This window comes from Hyla sarda, chromosome 1 (genome assembly GCF_029499605.1).
Source record: "Hyla sarda isolate aHylSar1 chromosome 1, aHylSar1.hap1, whole genome shotgun sequence".
NCBI classification, from domain to species: domain Eukaryota; kingdom Metazoa; phylum Chordata; class Amphibia; order Anura; family Hylidae; genus Hyla; species Hyla sarda.
In genome coordinates, this window is record NC_079189.1 from 315,325,731 (window position 1) to 315,348,480 (window position 22,750).

Here is a 22,750-nt window from a genome sequence, read left to right on the forward strand (position 1 = left end):
CAGTAATGATTTAAAGAAAAGTTTCTTTCCTCTGTATACAGTGCAGTATACATGCATTATATACCTGCTCGTTGTATGGCACATACTGCACACACTAGGTACCCAACTATTTGCCAGTGTTAAACACTTCTTTGTAAAGGGGTTGGTTGGTAAAATGGGTATACATCAAGAAAGGTTTCAATAGGGAGTTTTGAGGAATAAGCACTCACTGTAAGGAAGTTTGTGTTCAGAGATTGACTTGCCCAGCTATGGTGTCCTTTGCCCTTCCAATGATCATTTGAAAGATATGTAAATAGTGTAGACATCCTAGCAAACCAGTGGGTTAGAAAATGGACCAATAACCAACCAATAGTTTGTAAATCTTTTGCTTTCCTGCCTCTTTCCTTTCCATATATACATGTGTCCTGTGAGAATATGGCATATTGCCAGGATACTTTGTGTCCATGATTGTAATTTTTCAACCAGGTTATTCTGAAACAGTGTGAGCAATCGGAAACTAACCATAGCTGTCTAACCTATGAAAATGGTAGGGCAAGGCAACTCGTTCGGGGTTTATATATTTATTCATATGTAGCGGTATCATACAGTTGCATAGGCTTGGTTGCAATTTTTACATAGCCCTGTTGGCTGCTGAACCTACACGAGTTCATAATGCGCAATATTTAGGAGTTCTTAGGTGGGAGACAGTTCTCATTTATCTGGATTTGGTTTTACATTGTGTGAAGTTATAACAGAATGGTTTTTAGCTTTGGATGTAAACAATACGTTTCTCCATTCAGAAGATGATGTCTTAAAATGTTTTAAGATAAAATAAATAAATATTAAACAAAAATAATTTCATTCAAAATACCAACTTTTGATTATACCATAATGAATCTTTGGGTTACCTAGACTGGGTTTGTTCTGTATAAGTTATGTACATGGGAGAAAATTGATTACAGCTAAACATGTAACTTTCCTTAGTATTTCTTTCAATAACCTGAACCAAGTTACAGCTGCTGTGTGGGACCATATTAAAAAGCAGTGTTACATTTTAGCCAGTGTGTTAGGAAAGAATCAACAAAAAAGGCAGTATTGACACTCCTTGGGTAAGAACTCTGATTTTCCAGGAACATGTAGAACAATTTCTAGAATTTAAATTCTTGTGCTGTGTTCAGTTGTTTAGTCAAAATCTATTATTCCAGTTTAGGTTGTATATAAACAGGACTCTGATGGACTGGACCTTCAGGAGCAACTAAAGAATTGAGTGTAACCTACTATTGCTCCTTTCACTACTATTGACCCTTTCACTGCCCTAGATCACTGGATACCATTTTTAAACTCCTAAACAATTTGAACTGTGTATGGTATTTACTATTTAGATGCTGAATAAAAGTATTATTTTGGCATTAGATGGCACTATTGTGTTGGGAGCTTATGGCAGGGTTTTGTCTGCACTATATAATTTAATTCTTCTAATTCTGATTGGAGATATTATTTTAGCATTGCCTTAGAGGGATTTGGTATGCTAAATTGCAGCCTTTTTTAAGCATTGGATATATAAAAATGAAACTAATCCCTAATCTGTTTATTGTTTGAGGCCCCATATTTTGTCAAAAGTGACCCTGCCGGTATGATATAATAGTATATTCAGAGCAAGGTCTTGTTACCAGTGAGGTACCTCAGGGATCTGTACTGGGACCAATTTTGTTTAACCCCTTCCCGCTATAGGACGTATGTATACGTCCTGTCATCCGACATGTTCGCGCATTTGGACGTATGCATACAACCTAGCAATCACCAGCACTGCCGTGGCCAGTGCAGGAGATCGTCTAATCACAGCCGGAGTCCCGCTGCAGCTGCCGGAGCCGCGATCACGCCGTTCCCGGCAGCATTAACCCCCTAGATGCCGTGATCAATCCTGATCATGGCATCTATGGTGTTGACAGGGGGAACGCTCTCCCCCTGTTCTCCAACGGCGGCGCTGCGATACAATCGCAGGTCACCGTTAGTTGCTATGGCAGCAGGAGGTCAGATCTTGACCTCCTGTATGCCTGCTACAGAAGCCTGTGAGATCCAGCCAGAGGCTGGGTCGCACAGGTTGTAGTGTCTGCAGCTCATCAGGTTATACTGTGCTGCAGTACATATGTATTTCAGCATAGTATAACCTGTAAAAAGTGTAAAAAATAAAATAAAAAGTTCTTCAATAAAAGTATGAAGTGGAAAAAAAAAAAAAATGCCCCTTTCCCAATATAAGCCCTGTATTATCACCAAAAAAAGATAAATCGTATACATAATAGGTATTGCCACATCCGTAATGACGTGTACTATAAAACTATAATGTAAATTATCCCGCACGGTGAACGCCGTAAAAATTTTGGTACAAATAGCGGAATAAAAAAAGATCAAAAGGTAGCATGTAGAACAAAAATGATACCAATAAAAAGTAGAGATCATCCCGCAAAAAATAAGCCCTTACTCAATGGCATCGGACGAAAAATAAAAAAAAGTTACGGCTGTTGGAAAATGAATGGCAGAAAAAGAATTTTGCTCAGAAAAGGAAAAAGAACATAGAAAGCTATATAAAATGGGTATCGCCATAATCGTACTGACCCACAGAATAAATATAACATCACTTTTACTGCACAGTGTACACCATAAAAAAATTCGTTTTTCACAATATTTTGAGGTTTTTCACAAAAAATGCTGCATGTGTCAACAAAAATGCACCACTTATTTAAAGTACAATATGTCACGAAAAAACAATCTCAGAATCACTCTGCTCAGAAAAAGCGTTCTAAAGTTATTACCATTTAAAGAGATACATGATACATGTCAAATTTAAAAGAAAAAAGAGCCTGGTCATTGAGGTAAAAAAATGGGTCCGTCCTTAAGGGGTTAAAATCTTCATTAGTGATATTGCAGAAGGTCTCGATGGTAAGGTATGTCTTTTTGCTGATGACACACAGATATGTAACAAGGTTGATGTTCCTGGAGGGATATGCCAAATGGAAAAGGATTTTGGCAAACTAGAAGAATGGTGAGAACTCTGGCAACTGAAATTTTACGTGGATAAGTGCAAGATAATGCACCTGGGGCGTAAAAACCCTCAGGCAGAATATAGATTATTTGACGCAGTCCTGACCTCAGTATCTGAGGAATTTAGGAGTAATTATTTCAGAAGACTTAAAGGTAGGAAGACAATGTAATAGGGCAGCAGGAATGCTAGCAGAAGGCTTGGATGTATAGGGAGAGGTATAAGCAATTGAAAGAGAGAAGTGCTCATGCCGCTGTACAGAACACTGGTGAGACCTCACTTGGAGTATTGTGCGCAGTATTGGAGGCCGTATCTCCAAAAGGATTTAGATACTCTAGAGAGAGTTCAGAGAAGAGCTACTAAACTAGTACATGAATTGCAGGATAAAACTTACCAGGAAAGGTTAAAGGACCTTAACATGTATAGCTTGGAAGAAAGAAGAGACAGAGGGGATATGCTAGAAGGGAATCAACACGGTAAAGAGGTAATAGGAGAAAATGACCCCCAAAAGTTGTAACCCCATTTCTTCTGAGTATGGAAATACCCCGTGCGTGGACGTCAAGTGCTCTACTGGCGCACTACAATGCTCAGAAGAGGAGGAGCGCCATTGAGCTTTTGAAGAGAGAATTTGTTTGGAATGGAAGTCAGGGGCCATGTGCGTTTACAAAGCCCCCGTGGTGCTAAAACAGAGGACCCCATTTGGGAAACTACACCCCTCACAGAATGTAAAAAGGGGTGCAGTGAGTATTTACACCCAACTGGCATTTGACAGGTCTTTGGAACAGTGGGCTGTGCAATTGAAAAATTACATTTTTCATTTTCACGGACCACTGTTCCAAAAATCTGTCAGTCACCTGTGGGGCATAAATGCTCACTGTACCCCTTATTACATTACATGAGGGGTGTAGTTTCCAAAATGGGGTCTGATGTGGGGGGGTCCATTGTTCTGGCACTATTATGGCTTTATAAACACATGTGGCCTTCAATTCCGGAAAAATTTTCTCTTCAAAAGCCCAATGGCGCTCCTCCCGCAGAGCACTTTACATCCACATACGGGGTATGTTCTTACTAAGAAGAGATGGGGGTTACAAATTTTGGGGGGCTGTTTTCCTATTTTCCCTTGTGAAAATGAAAAATGTTGGGTAACGCCAGCATTTTAGTGAGAATTATTATTTTTTTTTTCATTTACACCTCCAACTTTAATGAAAATTCGTCAAACACCTGTGGGGTGTTAGGGCTCACTATACCCCTTGTTACATTCCGTGAGGGGTGTAGTTTCCAAAATGGGGTCACATGTGGGTATTTATGTTTTTGCGTTTATGTCAGAACCGCTGTAAAATCAGCCACCCCTGTGCAAATCACCAATTTAGGCCTCAAATGTACATAGTGCGCTCTCACTCCTGAGCCTTGTTGTGCACCCGCAGAGCATTTTACGCCCACATATGGCATATTTCCGTACTCAGGAGAAATTGCGTTACAAATTTTGGTGGTCTTTTTTTCCTTTTACCGCTTGTGAAAATAAAAGGTATGGGGCAACACCAGCATGTTGGTGTAAAAATTTTTATTTTTTTACACGAACTGGTGTAGACTGGTGTAGACCCCAACTATTCATTTTCAGAATGGGTAAAAGGAGAAAAAGCCCCCAAAAGTTGTAGTGCAATTTCTCCAGAGTACAGAAATACCCCATATGTGGCCCTAAACTGTTTCCTTGAAATACGACAGGGCTCCGAAATGAGAGAGCGCCATGCACTTTTGAGGACTAAATTAGGGATTGCATAGGGATGGACATAGGGGTATTCTACGCCAGTGATTCCAAAACAGGGTGCCTCCAGCTATTGGTAAACTCCCAGCATGCCTGGACAGTCAGTGGCTGTCTGGAAATGCTGGGAGTTGTTGTTTTGCAACAGCTGGATGCTCCGTTTTGGAAACACTGCCGTACGATACGATTTTCATTTTTATTGGGGGGGGGACAGTGTAAGGCAAGCATGTCAAACTTAAAGGCTAACATGGGCCAAAAAAAAAAACAAGGTTTAAGTTTGTGGGCCACATGAAAAAAAAAAAATCCATGCCCTCCCTGCACAACACCCCATGTCCCCTTTGCACAACAACCCATGCCCCCCTGCACAACTTCTCATGCCCCCCCTGCAGAACTTCTCATGCCCCCCCTGCACAAAACCCCCTGCCCCCCCTGCACATGACCCCATGCCCCCTTTGCACAAGACCCCATGCCCCCCCTACACAAGACCCCATGCCCCCCCTACACAAGACCCCATGCCCCCCCTACACAAGACCCCATGCCCCCCCTACACAACACCTCATGACCCCCTTCACAAGATCCCACGACCCCCTTCACAAGACCCCATGCCCCTCTTGTACAACACTTCATGCCCCCTTTGCACAAAACCCCATGCCGTCCTGCACAAGACCCTGCCCCCCTTCCCCCACATTATGTGTGCAGTGCAGTTCCCCCACATTAGGTGTGCAGTGCAGTTCCCCCACATTAGGTGTGCAGTACAGTTCCCCCACATTAGGTGTGCAGTATAGTTCCCCCACAGACATACTGCCTTCAGCCATATACAGTGTATGGCTGGAGGCTGTATGCCTGTTTATTGCCCCACTTCAGTGTTCCGACCACTTCTCCTGTCCGGGGTCACGATCTACTGCTATGGCCTATGGGCCATAGCAGTAGGTCCCGGGACCGGAGAGGAGTGGTGGTCGGAACACTGAAGATGACGTGCCACTGGTGACTTGCCATGTGTGCTCGTCCTCCTCGCTGCTCCACTCTGCTCTTCTATGGACGCACGCACGGTACATCAGTGACGTCCCTGCGTGCGCTACCTCCCGGCGGCCCCTGCGTTTTTAAAGCTAATGCGGGGCCGCAGTGAGGTAACCGGGTCATCCTTGTGTATTGAAAAGATTTTTCGGGACACAGGGTACCAGGCCGCAAAGATATTCATTGTGGTCCGTGGGCCGCATGTTTGACACCCAGGGTGTAAGGGGTGTATATGTAGTGTTTTACCCTTTTATTATGTGGACATTTGCACAGGGGGCCTGCTGATAGATATCAGCAGTCACCCTGGTCTGGTCCCTGCTCGGCGCGGACCAAAATTCCCATTGGGGAATGTCCTTAAGTACCAGGGAGCAAAGGCATACCTGTACGCCCTTGGTCCCTAAGTGGTTAAACATGCATGGTATAAGCATAATGCTATCCTTCATATAAGATAGGGCCAGGGACTATTGATAGGATGCAGATTATTGGGCAGACTAGATGGGCCAAATGGTTCTTATCTACCGTGTTTCCCCGAAAATACACCCTACCCCGAAAATAGGCCCTAGCTGGATTATCGGGGTGGGCTGCAATATAAGCCCTACACCGATAATAAGAACTAGACCAGTGGCCTCCAACCTGCAGACCTCCAGATGTTGCAAATGTTTGCAACATCTGGAGGTCCGCAGGTTGAAGACATCTGACCTAGACAATGCCCGGGCTGCAAATATTAAACAAACTTTGCTCCCGTTCCCCCTTTGCTAAGGAACCGGCCTCACTGTCCTCCGCTGTTATCGCTGCTTCCTGGTGTTGGGACGTCAGAGCCTTCAGCCTATCACCGGCCACAGAGATGTCCCACCTCGGCCGATGATAGGCTGAGCCCACTGTGATGTAAGAGGCAGGCCGTCTTCTTACATGACAGTGGGCTCAGCCTATCATTGGCAGAGGCGGGAAATCACTGTGACCAGTGATAGGCTGAAGGCTCTGTGATTTCCCAACACCAGGAAGCAGCAAGAACAGCAGAGGGACCATGAGGCCGGTGCCTTAGCAACGGGGGAACGGAGGATGAAGGTAAGTTAAAGTTTGTTTTTTAATATTTGCAGCCCGGGCACAGGAATACAAAGCGCAGCGGCTGATAATTATTTGGCAGGGGGGGAGAGAAGCTGCGCTCACGGGTGACAAAAGTGTGTGTGTGTGTGTGTGTGTGTGTGTGTGTGTACAGGGATGTGGAAATTGTATCGCCCAACACCCGGAACATGCAGTTCCGGGCGCCAGGCAGGTGAATTCTTCAGGCATTTAGCCCTGCTTCGGGGGACATACAGTCATGGCCGCAATTGTTTGCACCCCTGAAATTTTTCAAGAAAATGAAATATTTCTCTCAGAAAAGGGTTCAGGTAACACATATTTTGCTATGCACATGTTTATTCCCTTTGTGTGTACTGGAACTAAACCAAACAAGGGAGGAAAAAAAGCAAATTGGACATAACGTCATACCAAACTCCAAAAATGGGCTGCACAAAATTATTGGCACCCTTAACTTAATATTTGCTTGCACACCCTTTGGAAAAAATAACTGAAATCAGTCGCTTCCTATAACCATCAATAAGCTTCTTACACCTCTCAGCCGGAATGTTGGACCACTCTTCCTTTGCAAACTGCTCCAGGTTTCTCTTATTGGAAGGGTGCCTTTTCCCAAAAGCAATTTTAAGATCTCTCCAATGGGATTTAGATCTGGACTCCTTGCTGGCCACATCAGAACTCTCCGGTGCTTTGTTGCCATCCATTTGTAGGTGCTTTTTGACGTATGTTTGGGGTCATTGTCCTGCTGGAAGACCCAAGATCTCGGACGCAAACCCAGCTTTCTGACACTGAGCTGTACAGTGTGTCCCAAAACCCATTGGTAATACTCAGATTTCATGATGCCTAGCACACATACACGGCACCCAGTGGCAGAGGCAGCAAAACAACCCCAAAATGTAATTGAACCTCCACCATATTTTACTGTAGGTACTGTGTTCTTTACTTTGTAGGCCTCATTCCGTTTTCGGTAAACAGTAGAATGATGTGCTTTACCAAAAATCTTGGTCTCATCTGTCCACAAGACATTTTCCCAGAAGGATTTTGGCTTACTCAAGTTCATTTTGGCAAAATGTAATCTTGCTTTTTTTTATGCCTCTGTGTCAGCAGTGGGGTACTTCTGGGTGTCCTGCCATAGCGTTTTTTATTTCATTTAAATGTCGATGGATAGTTTGTGCTGACACTGATGCTCCCTGAGCCTGCAGGACAGCTTGAATATCTTTGGAACTTGCTTGGGGCTGCTTATCCACCATCCGGACTATCCTGTGTTGACACCTTTCATCAATTTTTCTCTTCCGTCCATGCCCAGGAAGATTAGCTACAGTGCCATGGGTGGCAAACTTCTTGATAATGTTGCGCACTGTAGACAAAGGCAAATCTAGATCTCTGGAGATGGACTTAAGAACGTAAATTGTTGAAAAATATCAACAATCTCAAGGTTACAAGTCCTCAGACAGTTCTCTTCTCTTTCTGTTGTCCATGCTTAGTGTGGCACACAAACAATGCAAAGATTAAGTGAACTTCTCTCCATTTTATCTGCTTTCAGGTTTGATTTAATTTGTTTTATTGCCCACATCGGTTACTTGCCCCAGGTGAGTTTAAGGGAACATCATATGCTTGAAACAATCTTATTTTTCCACAATTTTTAAAAGGGTGCCAATAATTTTGTCCAGACCATTTTTGGAGTTTGGTGTGACATTATGTCCAATTTGCTTTTTTTTCCTCCTTTTTTGGTTTAGTTCCAATACACACAAAGGGAATAAACATATGTATCACAAAACATGTGTTACTGCAATCCTTTTCTGTGAGAGATACTTCATTTTCTAGAAAAATGTCAGGGGTGCCAACATTTATGGCCATGACTGTATATGTATGAGGCCCTATTTACATACTAGGGGAGCCCTTCATGCCTGCCTATGTGATGAGGGGACGTACCTACCTGATAAAGGGACATACCTACCTGAAGGGGGGACTACCTATTTAATGGGGCGGACTTACCAGGGGCCCTATCCACCTAATGGGGTGATATACTGGTCTGCCTATTAAGTTTCTATTTATAAAGACCTTATTTACAGACAATTTTGGTGTGTGTGTGTGTGTTTCCAGTGTAAATATATATATACATTGCAGTCTGCATTTATAGTTGAGTTCTGCCAAGTTTTAAGTTCAGGAGTATATGTGAAATTAAATTCATTCCAATATATGTATATATGTAAATGCAAATGAGTTGGGTCAGAATACAAAGAAAATAGTTTTTTCCCTTGTATATGTTGTTTTGCTTTTTCCTATGTAAATGTGATACGTTATGCTTCAAATCTATCAGTTTTTGGAAAGCAATTTTTTATGTTGTGAAAAAATAAATATAAATCTTCCATTATACATTGTAAAATGTTAATGAAAACATTAATAACATTTTAAATAATCTAGATAATTAATTAATTTGCCTTGCCTTATAACTAGATTGCTTTCTTTTTTTTCCCCTTACTAATTTTCTTTGAAAATGTTCTTCACTTTTCAACAGAACAACTATTTAACAACCATCACAGAGCCAATAGCATTCCCCATATGCTGGGAGATCATGAGACCATTCATTGAGCACTGTAGCATACAATTAAAGGGGTACTCTGACCCTAGGCATCTTATCCTTATCCGAAGGGGATCCCCCTCAATTGATGTCTATGGGAGGGAGTGTGGTGCCAACCACGCCCCCTCCCATAGGCTTGCATTGAGGGGGGGGGGGGGGCGTGATGTCACAAGGGGGCAGAGCCTGGACACGATAATCTGGCCCCTGTATCGTGAGTCATCGGACACTGAGCGATCTTTGCTCTGTGAGCCTGATGACAAGTGGGTGCAGCAGGGAGATCGCAGGGGTCCCCAGCGGCGGGCCCCGCGATCAGGCATCTTCTCTCCTATCCTTTGGATAGAGGATAAGATGACTAGGGCTGGAGTACCCCTTTTAAGAATTTAAAATACTAAAAGAAAAACAAAACCACTTCTTGTAGTGCATTTACTAAAGCATTAAAGGGGTACTCCGCAGTGGAGTACCCCTTTAAGGAAGCGTAAACTGACTTTTATCCTTTACACACACATTTCTGCAGTATTTAGTTTTGCAGTAGAATATAAAGGTCACTATTTTTAGCTTATTACATGAACTATATAGACAATAAAAGAAACCTATAAATTATGCATCAATAGTGATATATTTGTAGTATTAAAAGTTGCAGAAGTATTTACAGTATTTTTTTTTTTTAGTTGATGCTAAAGTGCCCCCCAAACACGCATACACCCTCACGTCCTTGTTTAATACCAGTAGAACCTTATTTCTCACCTCCAGATGAAGTAAAGATTGTGAAAACTTTTAAGGAGGTGGAGGCTTTTCTGGCTTACTTTGTGACAGGGTGTGTTAAAGCAGTGTAAAATTCAATTAAACAGGTTTTTGAAGCTGAAATCCAGGCCCTTTCAGCTAAGCTTTTTCTTTGCCTGTGACCGGCTCCAGCAGATGCTTTATTATGCCAAAACCAACAGGCTGTAAAGCACCTTGTTTCATGCTGCTAACTGATCAATATTTTTTTTTTATATTCCAGGCTTGCCCAGAAATATGGAGGCAATACCACCTAACTGTAAGTAGATCCACCTAGATTATTTTCTCCTACAACTAAACTATTTACTCTTCCATGAAGTTTCCAGCACTAGAATGTAGTCATGTGCCCTCAGCTGAAAGATAATCTCAGACCTTGGAGAGCTTCTTACTGGACTGAAGGATGAGGTAGTATGCTGGGCTCAGGGTTTATGAGCGCTCTCTGCACTTGGAGCATATAAGGTGGTAGAGCTTTGTGAATGCAGCTCCCAACCCAAAGTAAAGTCCCTTACAGCTATGTATGTATTCATGGATATTGTTAATGGCCATTGCCTTTTGTGTATAGACCTTATACTTACATTTATATGCAGATGTAGAGGTACTAAATTAGTCATTGAACTGTTCCTTTCATGGACTACCATTCAGATAGAACAATGAATCAGGTTTACTTGCAGTCTTAACCAATTAGAATACTGAACTTGAGTTTTTGTAAACTCACTCCAGCCGCGTTTTTGTGTATATGTATATACTTTTTTTTCCCTTCAAACTTCTTTAGTAAATACAGATCATGCTTTTAAATTCAATAAAATGAGATTTCCAGCTACTGAATTGTCTTTTTAGATTTTTACACTTTAGTTTGTATTTACAAACTTTTTTTTTTGTTTTATGTTAAAATATTGCTATAGTAAGTACTTCACTTTTTGTCACTATACCTTTTATAGCAGGGTATTTACACCTGACAATTCACATTTTTCTAATTAGATATTGGGTGCGTTTACTCATAACTTATTGCTGTACACACCAACCTCATTTAGTTGAGTAAAGACAGTACCTTAGCAATTTATTATGATTGTTTCAAGGGAAAGAGCGCCATCTGCTGTCCTGTGGAGGTATCTCCACATTTTGCATTTGGGAAAACCTGTCCTATGCCTACAGATAATTATGGCCGAGTAGTGGTCATCTGCTTATGAGTTCCTTCTGATGAAGACACCTGGTTGACACATATTGATTCTGCATGCTTTTGAACTAGATGAACAGTTCTTAATGTGATTATGATCAATGAAATATTATACAGTTCATTTGTTTGCAGAGTCTTCTGAACAGTAAACAGTCCTTGTAGTAAATAGTGCAACACCATAGGAAGGACTTATGCACTGCCACAGTAAAAAACTACCTTCAAGAATTTAGTTCTGACTACCTTTATCATTAAGGAAACTATAAAATATTGCAGTGCGTTAGCCTAAAATGATCCATGTTGTTGCATTGGTTTTAAGAAACTGCCAATGCAAAGGTATTGGTTGTATGTGTTTTAGTAGGCACGTTTTATACATATTGCACAATTTATCTCTAATCCTTTGTATAACTTGTAGAGTTTCTAAAATTTTAACATGTAAATGTAAATTTACTGATATTTTGTTGATTTTTGAGTTATTTATTTCCGGTTCCTTGTATACCACCATTCTGTGTTGAGAGGCTCACAACACATCTTGGGAACAGACAGTAGGCCAAATTTCCTATCAACCCTTTAAACCCATCAGTTAATATATATTTCTCGGACGGTATGACTATAGTATTTTTTGTTGTTTCTGTACATACTAATCTATATATATGCAGCATATGCTTAGAAATTGCATTTTGCAGTGGTCAGCGGAAATTATTATTTTTTTTTTTTTTAAATCTTAAAGGCCCTGAGTTGCATGGGATGTGTTACAGTTTAAAATGATTATAAATAGAGGCTGTACTGGGGAATTTCTTAACTTTTTTTTTCTTAACTTGTTAAAAAGACTTATAAGCAGTAATAAAATAATTAAATAACTAAATAAATATGTGTATATATATATATATATACAGAGATAGATAGATATATTAGAATTTCTTAACCATGGAACACTACAGGGCTTTACAAATCCATTAAGAGGTGATATAAAAATGTAAAAACAGTCATGTTTTACTGAATAGTAATATTTTCCTTCATTTTTAATACATGCAAGGTTTTACTGTCTGTAACCCTGAGAACAGATTTATTCAGTATAATAAGAAGCAAAGTAGAAGTGTGTGAATATGAAATAATCTGCTAATAAACAAGGTTTTGATCTTTAGAAAGCTAATTTGTCAGTTTTCGAGGATGAACGCGCCAACGTCCGACTTAATCGGCAACTAGGTTCAGTAAATCCCTCCGGTCAGAATAGAAGTGGGGTTTATTTACTTGGTAATCTGTTAATATTTATTGAGACATTGTCCACGGAAAAGTCAACAGGAGTTGTATAAGGAATCACCGTCATCCTTTGTCAGTTGAATCGCGTAGTTCCAAGTGCATGTTGACATAATGACGACTTCCCTCCCCTATTTATGCTGTGTTTATGTGGTGACCTCTTATTCCATACGCTTTACACACTACTCAATTGAATGTGACAGGTGTAGCAGCATTTGCCACTTTTTATATTTCTGATGGACAGTCAACAAAAAGGCCTTTGCGTGGAATGGGCAGCAACGCAGAATGTTTCTTAGTAGCTATTGTTTGCTATGTATGGCTGCCCTGGCCCTGATTCACCAGCAGAGAGCACACTGCTGCTGGCTGTGTTTAGTGAACAATGGATGGATTAGGCCTGGGTATTTCTTGACTGTACTGTAGCTAAAGATGCGGATGCTGCCATACTTGGCTAGTGGGTATTACGTTGGGCCTATTAACCATTACATGTCACAAGGATGCTTTTAGAAGGTACTGGCAATCAAAAGAAAAAACATTTGAGGCTAGTATTGTGTGTTGCTGAATAAAGCAGAATTTCCAGAAAGATATCTGTAAAGCCTATAGAACATCCAGGGATCAGCAATATCACAGTTTAATGAGCAGTTCAGCAAATGTGTGCGGCCATAGGTCCGAGTTTTCTTTTCGGAGGATTGAGGATACTATAAAATCATTGGCACAACAACTTTGTTTGATCTTCACTTTGACTTGATGGTTCTGTCACAGCAATTTTTCAGGGAAGACAAGTAAAAGCCAATGGAATGTGTTTAAAACACATTCTGCCAGGGGATGTAAAACTACTGCATATCCTGATATTAGAAACCATATTGGTTTTGTCATGAGTTTAGCAGCCCTGCAACTTGCATTCTATTGGCCTTTTCATCTTTAACAGATTGCTGATACTTTATTTCAGCTTGTAGTTGTAAACTTGGAATGTTCACTACGTTATCCTGCTTTACTAGTTTATTGCATACTGTGTGCTTGTACTATGTTACTGGTTTTGTATAGTGAAATATGTTGGTGAGATATTTGATCATCTCTTTTAAAGGTAATTTTCATGTATATACAATTGCTGAGACATACAGACCACCTTTTAGTAGTAATTTTGATTAGTCTACTTTTATATTCTATATCTGTTGTGCTGCAAGTTTCAGACCTGTTTAGTATACTTTTCCTCTGATTTGTTGTTGATAATTTCTACATCTACATACTAAATATATCTTGCTTTGGGTTTCTAAATTGAATATATTTGGCAAATTGTTCTACTGTGTCATAGAAAACACAAATGTTAAATAATTGGGTGAGATAACATTACAAATGATTTAAAATACCTTGAAATTATGAGTAATTCCTCTTTACACCATTGATTTCTTTTTTTTTTTTTTTTTTGTATTTTTGTTCATATTTTAGTCTCTCTACCTATGTTTATATAGGTGGTTGTTATAATTTTTTTTAACATCTCTGAACGAAAGTTTTTTTTATTTTTTTTTATTTATTTGACCTTTAGCATACGATATTGTATATACATGCCTCTATATTGAAGTCTCTTGTGTAATAAGTTCTATTAGTAAATGTACCGTAGTTTCTTCTCTGCCATAGTAAAAGTAAACAGATCCAAATGCTACAGTAAATCAAGTGGACCTGCTTTCTTACAACAGAGCTACTTATTCAATTGGTGTCAAAGAATTCTGCTGAAGGATAAGGCTCTACCTATTTAGTTAGGTTTGTGGTTTCTTAAAAGCAAGAATTGTTTTAATTTTGTTATCTAAAAACTGAAGGGGTGGAGTTAAATTTTATAATATAAACTTAATGTGGTAGATATGAAAAATTAGCAATTTCTAGTATTCAAGTCATATATTGTCAGGTGGTCAGTTGATGTCATTGGCCCCTGATTAAAATTGGTCTAAGCATCCAGATGGCGCAAGAAGAAAATTAATATCTATATTGGGTACATCAAACTATATATATATATATATATATATATATATATATATATATATATATTTATTTATTTTAATTTTTGAAGTAGTGAAGTAGAAGTAAATTAAATCCTATTCATGAATATATTATATATATTGACATATGTATTTGTTAAAAACTCCTAACTCGTTATTTTGAAAAAAAATTTCCTGTGTGATGATCATATTTGTATGACCATTCTCCTTAATCACATGAAATCTTGATCTAGTATCACTTAAGTTGTTCGGAAGTTTTTGTGTGTTTTTTAGGTTTTATTTTTGAAATTTGCAAGTTGCACACTGGTTGACTTGAAGTTGAATTGAAATAGAATTTTTTTTAAATAGCATTGTCATAATTTCACAGTTGAATTGCTGATATTACTCGCGTATTGAAATTTTACGTAATCTAAGTACAAGCACAGAAAAAAGTGGTGTTCTGTATCTTTTTATTGTTTTAATATTTTACAATCTTAAAACTTTCAAGGTCTAGAAAGCTAAACGTTCTAGACCCAAAGCGTTGCTAGGTGTGTACAGTACATTGTATATTTATATTTTGTATTGAAATTGAGATATGCATACACGCTTTTATATATATATATATATATATATATATATATATATATATATGCACACTAACATACACACTATGTATAAACACACAGTTATAGTGTGAAACATAAACCATCAAAAATGTGGTGATGCAAGCTGCATGAAGTAGAAAAGGATGAGGTAAATTCTCTGCATCTAAAGCATTGTATGGTGATTATGAAAATATGATTATAGAAGGATAGACATGAAAGACTACAAAATACTATATACAGTTTGTGGGCAGAAACAAATCCCATGTAGCCTTATTGAATACAGATGTATTGAAAAGGTAAGTCAGAAGATAATAAATATTAGTAGCTTTTCCATATATGAAACTATAAATGTTACCATGCTTTTTTACTTCATAATTGTGTGGCTAGAAAATAAGGTGTTTATGCTCTTTTCTTTCCCTCCACTTACTATTTGTTTTTTATTAATTGTTTTTATAGTTATCATTGTGCCTTACCGTTCTTCTTGTTTTCTTTTTTTTATAGCTTCTTTTACCTATACATCTTGCTCTCTGCACTCCTCTTCTTTACTGCTGTCCTTTATTTTTGTCTGTTTTTTCACAACATTTTGCAATATTTTCTGCCTTTATTTTTATTTTCTTTCCTACCAAACTTTATTTTCTACCTTTCTCTGTATAGCATGCACTTTGTGAATCTGCTACCTTACTCCCATTAGTCTCCTTTTTTACACTGCATTCACTTACATTTTGTTGTTATCCTATGTATCTAACTTTTTGAATACCTTTATCTCTTTCTTCCGTATTATTTTCTCCTCCTTTTTTCGCTTGCCTTGCTGAATGTGTTTGCTTCTGTTGGCTTTGTTTCCATTATTTTACCCTCTCTCTAGGTTTTCCCTTACTGCCTCCTTTTCTGTTTTTCTCTTCTAGCCTTCACCTTTTAAAGTCCCTCCTCCTATTTCCCTCTTTCAACCTTTTTTATGCTGTTTCCAGCTGTCTTTCCTGAATTGAATACATACCTATCTTTTTTTTTTTTTTTTTTTTTTATTAAACTAACATGGAAACTGGACATGAATTTAATTATCACAACACTGTGAGGGTCCAGACTCAGTAGCTATACTTTTACCATAACTTACAGGTGTCAGCAGCATCTAAAGGGACCTTTACCTCGTCCCTGGTGGTCTAGCATGATCACAGGGGGGATGGGGGGGGCGATCCACTGTAGAGATAGCCGATCCACTGTAGAGGTGGAACTGCATTGATCTGTTGATCTGCATTGATCTAATGATTCCTCCTAAAAGGACTAATAAAGTATAAAAAAAGAGTTTAATAAATGTTTAAAAACACACATTAATCCCTTTCATACTGAAAGTTCAAAACACTTTCTTTTCCTATTTTCCTTAAAAAAACATGTAAACAATAAATATAAACACATTTGGTATCGCAACATGTGTAATTGTCCGAACTAATTAAAATGTAACTTTATTAATCCCGCACATTTTTTTTTCTTTTGAATAGGTCACATACCTGAAAAAAATTAAGCAAAAAGTCTAAAACAATACCACAATGGTAATGATAAAAATAACAGATTATGGTGCAAAAAATGAGCCCACATACAGCCCAGTGTATATGAAAAAATAGAAAAATAGGGGGGGGGGGGGGGAAATGTTTTTTCGAAGTAAAAAATTTGTAAAAACATGAAGAAAAGTATTAAACTTTGGTATTTCTTTAATTGGACAGACCTAAAGTATTAAGGTAACATTTTAGTTTGTCAACAATGTGAACAGCTTGAAAAAGAAAACAAAAGGGGTGGTGGGAGGTCCCTTTCCTGCCTCCTCGCCATTCGATCAGTGCGCCAATGCTCCAGTCAGCCATGGCAGGCTGGAGCAATGGAGCGCCGATAACACTGATCAGTGTATGCAATCTAAGTGGTCCTCCATGGAACGTACTTGGAGGTGTTGACTAGGATCGCTACATTGCACAGATGATGTCTACTACAGGTAGTTATGCTATTATTCAATTATTTTGGTGATGCTATATAATGGAGTATGGATTAATGGATTTTTATTTAGGGATTTTTGTGGATCACTTGGACACCATTATGATATTTCTTTGTGTATTATACTATAGGTGATTATTAGGGATTTATGCTATGGTGTAGATATTGTATGTTCTTCTTTGCAAATACCACCATCTGATATATATATATATAATGTATGTGGGGTCTCCTCCTGTTTATTTGTGAATTTATATATTTTAAGGGTTAGGGATTCAGTGTTTTTGTCATCTTGTATATAGAGTTTTTTTAAATAAAGGTGTACTATTTTTTTAATAGGTGTTATCTGTGCAGCTATTTTGAGGTAGCTTTGTAGGTTAAAGGGGTATTCCAGTGAAATATTTTTTTATCAACTGGCTCCAGAACATATTTGTAAATTACTTCTATTAAAAAATCGTAATCCTACTAGTACGTATCAGCTGCAGGAGTAGAGTTGTTCTTTTCTGTCTGACAAGTACTGGTTGGATTAAGATTTTTTTTTTAAATAAAAGTAATTTGAAAATCTGTTTAACTTTCTGGAGCCAGTTGATATGAAAAAAAGTTTTTCACCAGAATACCCCTTTAAATAGCTTTTATTTTGTGCTGCGTCATTCAGCACAATTGTCCAATAGAAGAATTGTAGGTTTTTGATTCTTTATTTTGTAGGTACATACGATTACAACAATACCCAATTCATATAGGTTTTATTTTGTTTTTCTATTTTTAAAAAATTATAACTTTTTGTACGAAAATTTGTAGCATTGAAATTGTCCTTTTTTTTTTTTTACATCTATAACTTAAATTTTTTTTATTTTTTTTAAGTATATGGGGCTATATGAGGGCACTTTTTGTGACATTGTTTTGATGGGACTTTTTGCTCACTTTCATTTATATGGTGGCATATGACCAAAATACACAATTGTGGACTTTGGTATTGTTTTACGTTTACGCCATTTACCATTGCGGTTTAATCAACATATGTGGTTTCACCACGTATATAAACATCCATACTATTAAATATGTTTGTTTATTTTTGTTTGGGGATTGATTGGAAAATCTAATCTAAACAGGACATTACAGTTTTGCCATAGTGGTTCTGATTAGCTCCCCTGAACTAACCGGAAATAGTTTTCAACACCACCTTTAGATGCTACAATCATCTTTTATCTTGCTGTCTAAAGGGTAAATGCCAGACCCGAGAGTCAACCATAGGCCTCTAAGTGGTTTTGTGGCCGCCTTTTTATTTGGGAATTTCTGACAGTGCCATTTCAAGTTTGCAGAGGTTTTGAGGGTGTCATAACAAAGCACCCCTAAAAGGACACCATTTCGGAAATGCCTCTTTAGAAATAGTAGCCCATGAATTAAAAATTAGATTTTTTCTTAAAATTAGGTTTCTGCAGCTTTATATTTTGAAGGGGTTATCCACCATAAGGTGAATTTAGTATGTGCCTGGCAGACAGTAATGGACATGCTTAGGAAGGATTTGCGCTTGTCTTGGGGTTAAATGGCTATGTTGTGAGATTACCATAACACTGCGGCTAGCTTTTTGTGAACAGGTATTTCCGGTTTGTTTTCTTTTTTGCCTACAAATCTCATAATTCCATTTTCCTCCCTCCCACACATAAGCCACCCCACCCATTAAAACATAATTGAGCTGCATCCATTCAAAAGACCTGTGGTTTTCAATCAGGGTGCCTACAGCTGTTTCATTAGTTGCAGATTGATCTCTCTCCCACCAAACGATCACTCCACCTATTGAAGCAGACAGGCTTCCTGTCATCAGCTGACTAGTGAGTCAGGTCTCGGCCACATTGCAGCCTGGGAAAAATCTGTGACAACCATCACACACAGTTACAGACACTATATTATGAACTTCGTTAACTTTACAGCCACTGTAGCATAGTCAAATAAAAAAAAATCTTGGAATACCCCTTTAAATTTTCACAAGCATTAAAAGGAGACAGTGTGGGATTAAACTTCTGGTGAGGGCTGAAATACCCCATATGTAGATGTGAAGTGCTGTGTGCATGTACTGACAATTCTGGCTTTTGGGTCACTTTTGTACCTTGCACAAGGACACGGGTACTGCTATTACCACATGTTGTAATTAAAATAAGGTTATTACAAAGGGCTCTGCTCTCGCCCTTTGAGATTTGCTGTGTGTGTATAAAGCTCCTCTACAAAGTTCAACACACAGTGTCTTGGTCCTAAAACCAATAGCAGGCAGACTTTTACCCATGAATGAAAAGTTTAAACCCATCTAATAGTTATTTTGCTAAAGGGATTCTGCCACACAGGCAGAAACCTGTTTGAGCACCTATTAGATGTTCCATAGAAAAAAAACAGCAACGCCCATTGAGTGAACAGAAAGGAATGTAAATAAAAACAGCAAGTTCCTGTAGAAATCCTACAGAGGTAATCTCTAACTGATCTGATCCATTTTCAGCTATGGAATGGCTGAGGGGTGTAGTTTAGCAGAGAGGAAGTTTAAAGGGATTATTCAGGATTAGAAAAAGTAAATTTTCTCAAAATAACAGCATCACACCTGTCCTTATGTTGTGTGGCATTGCAGCTCAGTTCCATTGAAGTGAATGGAACCAAGTTGTAGAACCACAAAGAACCTGAGGACCAGTGTAGTGCTGTTTTTGGGGGAAAAAAATACCAATTTTTTTTTCTATTCCTGGATAACCCCTTTACGTTTTTTTTGTCCTACTTGCCAACAAGACAGTTGGGAAGCTCCTGGGTTACATACTGCCTTTGAGATAGGACATGGGAAAAGGCACTCTTGTTTCAAACACCTTCCCTCCATTTGATAGCCAATGTGATTCCTTGCATTTCTAATGTCTGCAAACTTGAAAAGAGAAAAGTGTGCAATCTAGCTCCCCAAAAAAATTCTGGTGTTCTACTTTCCTTTCAATCTGCTGTCTGTTTGATGTTAAGTTCAAAACATCACAGGAAGTGGTGGTGTGGCCATGTGCTCTGTGCAGGACAGTTAGAGACTGTGTTATCTACAAGTTTTGCATTCTCCAGAGGATCCTGTCAATGCAAGGTAAATCATGGCCTCCTTCTCATCTCAGCAGCAATTTCAGTGCTTAACATAACCTCTTCCTCCTTGTGCTGCTGCATTTACACAGTGCTGTCTTCTGTATCTAATCTCCCCCTCGCCCCTATCTTTAGTCTGCTGGCTTGTCTTCAGCAGCTTGGTGCTTAGTGTTACCTCTTTATTGCTAAACTGCTATTTCTTTCATGTCTGCTCATATAGCACCTTGCAAAACTAGTGGATCAGTAACCCCTGCACTCCCCCCCCCCCCCCCTCTTTCTGAATGCAATCTATAGTAGTGTTCCATCAAAGGTGTCAACCTGTTCAGTGAACTTTTATCAGCACTAAGCCATTGCATAGCGGAGATGTATTTACTGTAATTGGACAGGCAAGGAAGGGAAGAAGTTATGTGTATACACTACTGGCAAATATCCCCGCTATGGTACTGTCTCCTAAAATAGAGAAAATGAGATACAGCTGTGAGCGCTAAAATAACTTTGTCACCACTCTGAAGGGTTAAACTTACAGATACAAGTTTTTAGAAAATCTTTTGAAATGTCAGGTACAAATTAAAGCACAGAAAATTGGTTATTCAATTGTTTGTTAAAGATGGATCTCTCTGTTTTAGTAAATAATTTCCCATGAAATAACAGTTTTTAAAAATAATTTCTTAAATCTCTGTGTCCTGTTATTCCCATTAGTATTACTAGAAATGCATGACCAAATATTTACCTGGGTGTTATCAGTTGGGGCCGTGTCCCTGCTCTGTCTGACATTATCCTGTCAAAGGTGACAATGCCAGACTGGTAAGAATGCATCAGGCTTGGGTTTCAAGAACTTCTCACCAATCAGGAATGCATCAGGCTTGGGTTTCAAGAAGATCCGGGTACCATCGGAGCAATCTGTTCATAGTAAAATAACAGTACGCGATGTATAAGAAGGTTGTACATTTATTATTGTGCCAATAAACAGACTCATTTCGAGACCTGAGCAGTCTCTTTCTCTTTATGTAAAAATGGCATTTTTACATTGAGTAAGAGACTACTCAGGTCTCGAAATGCATCTGTTTTTTGCCATAATAATAAATGTACAACCTTCTTATACATTGCCGACAGTGATTCTACTATGAATGGATTGCGCCGATGGTACCCGGATCTTCTTGAAACCCAAGCCTGATGCATTCCTGATTGGTGAGAAGTTCCTGATTGCCGATACCCGGGCAGCTGCACCATTACTCTATGCTACAATAGGTGGTTGTGTCTGATACACAACCACAAAAGGTGAGCAGAATTGCCCCTCGTTTTTACTATTGACACATTAGTGTACCCAAATTATCAGACGTACTATCCCATCAGAAGCTCTGGTGTCTTTTTGTTCAGATACAGTACTAGACTGGGTAAGAAGACATCCAGTTGGCTATTTATTAATTTTAAATTAGCAATGAAAGATGAATGGTACAACACAGAGCTATAAGAAAACATGCCCCATAAGTTATTTTATGAGGAACTAGCTGAGTAAAGTGCACTGATATATGGTAGAGTATAAAATTTTACTTTTAATTATCCATATTAAGATCACTCAAAAATACATAGAAAAAAGAAAAATGTGAAAAAATATACACTGCTCAAAAAAATTAAGGGAACACTAACATAACACATTCTAGATCTGAATGAATGAACTAATTGTATGAAATACTTTTGTCTTTACATAGTTGAACGTGCTGACAACAAAATCACACAATAATGATCAATGGAAATCAAATTTATCAACCCATGGAGGTCTAGATATGGAGTCACACTCAATCAAAGTTGGATCAGCCTGTAGTGTGGTTTTCCACTTTGATTTTATGTCCTTAAAACAAGTCGAAATGAGGCTCAGTAGTGTGTGTGGCCTCCACGTGCCGGTATAACCTCCCTACAACGCCTTGGCATTCTCCTGATGAGGTGACGGATGTTCTCCTTAGGTAGGGATGTCCTCCCAGACTTGGACTAAAGCATCCGCCAACTCCTGGACAGTCTGTGGTGCAATGTGGCATTGGTGGATGGAGTGAGACATGATGTCCCAAATGTGCTCAATCGGATTCAGGTCTGGGGAACGGGCGGCCAGTCCATAGCATCAATGCCTTCCTCTTGCAGGAACTGCTGACGCACTCCATCCACACGAGGTCTAGCATTGTTTTGCATTAGGGGGGAACCCAGGGCCAACATCACCAGCATAGGGTCTCACAAGGGGTCTGAGGATCTCATCTTGGTACCTAATGGCAGTCACATGTGCTCAGTGTGAACCTGCTTTCATCTGTGAAGAGCAAAGGGCGCCATTGGCGAATTTGCCAATCTTAGTGTTCTATGGCAAATCCCAAACATCCTGCACAGTGTTGGGCTGTAAGCACAACCCCACCTGTGGACATCTGGCCCTCATCCCACCCTCATGGAGTCTGTGTCTGACTGTGAATGGACACATGCACATTTGTGGCCTGTTGGAG

At 39.0% G+C, this 22,750-nt stretch overlaps 1 protein-coding gene across 1 annotated transcript in view; it reads left to right on the top strand.

Moving 5' to 3' along the window:
* Positions 1-22,750, top strand: part of ZCCHC7 (zinc finger CCHC-type containing 7) — a 280,450-nt gene that overhangs the window by 186,773 nt on the left and 70,927 nt on the right. Inside the window, exon 6 of the mRNA XM_056518293.1 lies at positions 10,445-10,480. Within this exon, the coding sequence (XP_056374268.1) occupies positions 10,445-10,480 (36 nt within the window). The remainder of the gene's footprint in view (positions 1-10,444; positions 10,481-22,750) is intronic.